Below are 5,000 nucleotides of genomic sequence, written 5' to 3' on the forward strand. Positions count from 1 at the left end.
GCAAATGTTTCCTTTATGCCATCTTTTCCCCTATAACGTATGAGCACAACCCAATAATGCTGCCTTGCCTGAGCTATGTTTACTGCGCAAAAATGGAACCAATCAACAATTTGAGTAAATGGCTACGGGAAAAGTCCCATAGCCCCATTTATTAAAAAGAATACTGTTCAATAAAATCCTAGATAAAAAGTTTGACCCAGTAAAGGTGACGACACTGAAAACTCCAAAGCATGTGACACCATTTTTTGATGCTTTTAGGAAGCTTGCTGCAATTTTTGCTACGCTTGGATGTTTGGAGGAAGTGTACGGCGATGTCGCGACGCTTTAAGAACGAAGCATTCAACATTTCGGAGCGCTATTACAGTCAGTCATTATTGCTTTTTCTGAACAACATGGTATAAGGGTATTAAGGACACATTCGCAACATTTGTGAATGCAATTCTGGTCGATTTTTACAGTTTTCTATGCGTATGTCAATATTTTAGTCGCTACTCTCTGAGAACGAAGCATACAACATTTTTGAGCAGCACAGCCTCCTTCGTTCATCGAAGTTTTTCGTTCTCTCACCACCTGACACTTCCGTCGCTACGCTTTAAGAACGAGGCATTCAACATTTCGGAGCGCTATTACAGTCACTCAGTATTTCTGTTTCTGAACAGCATGTTTTCAGGGTATCAAGGACACATATTCGCAACATTTGTGAATGCTGTTCTGGTCGATGTTTATAATTTTCTATGCGTATATCGATATTTTAGTCGCTACTCTTTGAGAACGAAGCATACAACATTTTTGAGCAGCACAGCCTCCTTTGTTCATCAAAGTTCTTCTTTCTCTCACCACCTGATACTTCCAAAAGTCGGGTCGACTTTTCAAATGACGGGTCGTCACGACCTGATCGGATCGTCACGATCCGTCGAGATATTTGAAGCTGACCCAGGCAGTTCGACTTCCGGCAGTAAATCTTACTTCCTTTTTAAAATTCACGACCCGACATCCGGTGAGTCGGGCCGTCAACAGCAATTGACGACTCAGTTCATGTATATTGGACGTGTGTTCTTTTTTTAACATTACAATGCAAAACCATAAGGAATGAAGCCTTCATCTGAAGGAAAATTATGGTAATGGTCAATTCAGCCGCAAGATATCTTGGTGCTAGGCTTGTTTGCTGGTATCAGGTTTCTTCCTTAAAAAAACAACAAGCGTTACGAGCGAACCCAAAACAGCATCATCGCAGGAGGAAGTACATGTAGCAAAAGCTGCTCCATCCAACTACTGATACGGTAACTCGAGTTGGGACTTCGTATCAGGGCAACATGTTGATGTTTCTTTTTCTCTTCTTCTTCCTTTTCGTAATTAAAATAATATTTTACCAATTAACCTGATGCAAGGGTCACTCTACCAAATCTTACGCAGGTAATCAAAAACCATCACTTGAAAGAAAGGTGCGAAACATCGAAATGAGTGGTTTCACTTCTCAGTGGTGATTTTTTTGAGAAAAAATTATTTATATTTCTTTAGAAGTTATACATAGTAGTGTAGTAGGAAAACCTTGAGCATTTTCAGTATGCTCTCAATCGCTCATGCCTCGGAAAGCAAAGACAAGTACCTTACTGGATTTAGTTCTCACTAACGCTAAAACAAAAATATTAACTACTGGAGTGGTCAATCCGCACATTAGTGACCATTCGCTGGTATTTGCCATTCTAAGGGAATCGCCACCGAGATCACGCTCACAGAAAATTACTTTTCGCAGTCTCAAAAATTTTAACACTGAAAGTTTTCTTACTGATTTAAACACGGTCCCATTTGGAACTGTTATGAGCGTCTTCGATGATGTCAATGACAAACTTTATGCCTTTGAATCTCTTTTTAATGATGTTGTAAACAAGCACGCACCACTCACGCAAGTCCACTTGCGAGGCAATCAAGTGCCGTATTTGACCGATGACTGGCGTAAAGCGATCCGTCATCGAAATCATCTTTGGAAAGCCTTTACGCGAGACAGAACAGATGCAAATTACCTTCTTTACAAATCTCAGAGGAATAAATGCACCTCTCTGCAGGGAAAGGCCATTGTTTCATACTTTAAAAGGAAGTCGATGAAAGCAATTTTGGACTACTTTTCAACCTTTCTTACATACTAGTAAATCATATAAGCCCAATAATGTCATTCTACAAGAAGGAAATAAGATGATCACTGACAAAAAGCAAATAGCTAGTATTTTTAATGATTATTTTGTAAATTTAGCGAGTGATATTGCCGAGCCTGTGGACAGCACTGGCGATTTTCAAGATCATCCCAGTGTCCGAGCCATTTTAGAAAATGACATGGACCGTACAGATTTTGGTTTCTCACCCATTAGCACCATCTACATAGAGCAACTTTTGAAAGAAATCAAAGTAATCAAGTCAAGTGGATACGACCACATTACTCCGCGACTGCTTAAAGAATCTGCATCAGTGCTATGCTTTCCTCTTTGCTCTATCTTCAATGCCTCGATTGCACAATGCAATTATCCTAAGAACTGGAAAAAAGGCCAAGTCACACCTTTATTTAAAAAAGACGATGAACTCAGTAAAACAAACTATAGACCAATATCTGTTTTAACGGCTATTAACAACATATTTGAGAAACTACTTGCTTCCCAGCTTCAAGCTCACTTCGATGGAATCCTCTCTGACTACCTATCAGCTTATCGTAGAAATTACTGTTGCCAAACGGCGCTATTAAGAATGGTTGAAGACTGGAAGGACAGCCTTGACAACAACAGACTTGTAGCAACAATTTCCATAGATTTGTCTAAAGCTTTTGACAGCCTACCGCATGCACTTCTTTTTGCTAAACTAAGGGCCTACGGTTTGAACCACCATACATGTCATCTTTTAAAAGATTACTTGCAGAATAGAGAGCAAAGAGTGAAAATCGGCGACACATACTCTCCTTGGTTACATGTTAAACGAGGAGTTCCTCAGGGGAGCACTCTTGGTCCACTTTTGTTTAACATTTTTATTAATGATCTTTTCCTCTTTGTTAAAGCCAATTTAAATATCTATGCAGACGATCAGCAAATCTATGACTCACATGAGGACCCGGCAGCACTCCATCTTACAGTGAAAAATGTACTTGACAATGCAGCTCACTGGTACAAGATAAACGGATTGAAAGCTAATCCTGAAAAATTTCAAGTAATGATGCTTGGAGAAACTAGTCGTAAATACAATTTTAAGGTAGGTGATATTGAAATTAAGAAAAAAGATCAAATTAACTTATTAGGGGTTAACTTAGACAGCAAATTAACGTTTAGTAAACATGTTTCAGACATCTGTGATCGTGTTAACAACCAGCTTAAGGTTATTAAGCGTTTTAGAAATATTGTATCCAGTAATACTAAAACTAGGTTGTATAAAACTTTCATCATGCCGTATTTTCTATATTGTAGTAATGTATGGCACTTTTGCGGAGCTGGAAACGCGCGAAAGTTAGAATTGCTAAACAAGCAGGCTCTACGTCTTATTTTTGATGACAACAACAACACATACGAGACTCTGCTTAACAATTTGAATATGACAACTTTACAAACAAGAAGAATACAAGACATGCTTATAATGGTCTATAAAGCATTTCATGCTTTAACACCTGCGTATATCACATCCTTACTTATTCTGAGACGCAGTACCCAAGGGCTTAGAGGTATAAATAAGTTGTACCAACCTCGTGTGAACACTACAAACTATGGCAGAAACTCATTTAAATTCACTGCTACTAAATACTGGAATATCTTAACTGATAAACTTAGAACCGCACCCAGTGTAACTGATTTTAGGAACAATATCAAGTCATATATATGTTAGTTTTTATTATGTCTTATCTCATTCTACATACTTTTGTTTAGTTTTATCGTAATATTATAATCTAAGCTATTGTAATTTAATATCGTTGTTACTGTGTAATTTGCATTGTTATTTTAGATTACATTCGGAGATACTAGCATATTTCTTTGCTACTCTAAAAAAAAATCCGAATCGAAATAAAGTTATGTATGTATGTATGTATGTATGACATGATGTGGCAAATCAAGTTAAGTGTGCAACTTTTATTTTCATAACAACTCAATGACTTTACATCGTGACAGTTTCAAGACAGGAAGCTACATGTAGATTGACGAGGAAAAAATCTTAAAATTGTTAGCATCAGAAATGCTCCAGCATTGAAATCTACACCTGGCGCTCAACAGCACAGTCACTCTTCTTGCGGCATCCAAGGTATTCATCAATAGCCATGACATGTTTTGTTTCTCTCTGTGATGCCTGACTTGGGTAGAGCTTTAAAACACACCTTTTTACTTTTTGCATTTTTAAATTGTCTAAAATACGGAAATACTGTACTATCGAAGTAATTCTCACTAACAAGCTAGTAGGTTACAACTAAATTGTCGGGCACATCGCACTATCGATTAGAAGATTATGGAGTAAACTTGAAATACCACCGATAGTGTCGACGATTGTTTACAGTCCACGTGATTGTCGAGTATGCTTTGATGATATGGCTCGAAGAATAATTTTTTCCTCCACAATTGCATAGAAACGTGTCATTCGTTGCGATTTTTTCCCAATTACAGCAATTGGATTCAAAAGAGGACTAAAGTCACTCGGTTTTCTGCATTACTCCCAAAAAACATTCTTCGAGAAACTTTGGCAGTCTTTCACTCTTATTCCCAGTGGCGTTTGTGCTATTAGTCTATGGAGGAATCTGTCAACCAACAAGCTCATTTAAGTTTCTCGATTCCTTCAACTCAATTCTCTTCTCGATTGTCGTGCCTTGATTCTTGATCCTCGCAAGAATCGAGGATCAAGTCGAGAATCGAAAGACACTGTCGCCCGGTACTTTAAGGTAGGGAAGAGGGAGATTTTGGAGGGTCGATGAGCAAATTTCCCTTTCCACAGTAAGAAGAATTTCACAGAAATGTTTGACAGCATAGCATTTACAAAATGTACTCACC

At 38.1% G+C, this 5,000-nt stretch overlaps 1 protein-coding gene across 4 annotated transcripts in view; it reads right to left on the minus strand.

Moving 5' to 3' along the window:
- LOC138051845 (eukaryotic translation initiation factor 4 gamma 1-like) overlaps positions 1 to 5,000 on the minus strand; it is an 80,028-nt gene that overhangs the window by 56,845 nt on the left and 18,183 nt on the right. For all 4 annotated transcript variants that reach the window (XM_068898139.1, XM_068898137.1, XM_068898138.1 and 1 more), the window contains exon 2: position 5,000. This exon is cut by the window's right edge and continues 127 nt beyond it. In XM_068898139.1, coding sequence (XP_068754240.1) covers position 5,000 — 1 coding nt within the window. The remainder of the gene's footprint in view (positions 1 to 4,999) is intronic.

The sequence above is a fragment of the Montipora capricornis genome, chromosome 6, assembly GCF_036669925.1.
Source record: "Montipora capricornis isolate CH-2021 chromosome 6, ASM3666992v2, whole genome shotgun sequence".
In the NCBI taxonomy this organism is placed as follows: Eukaryota; Metazoa; Cnidaria; class Anthozoa; order Scleractinia; family Acroporidae; genus Montipora; species Montipora capricornis.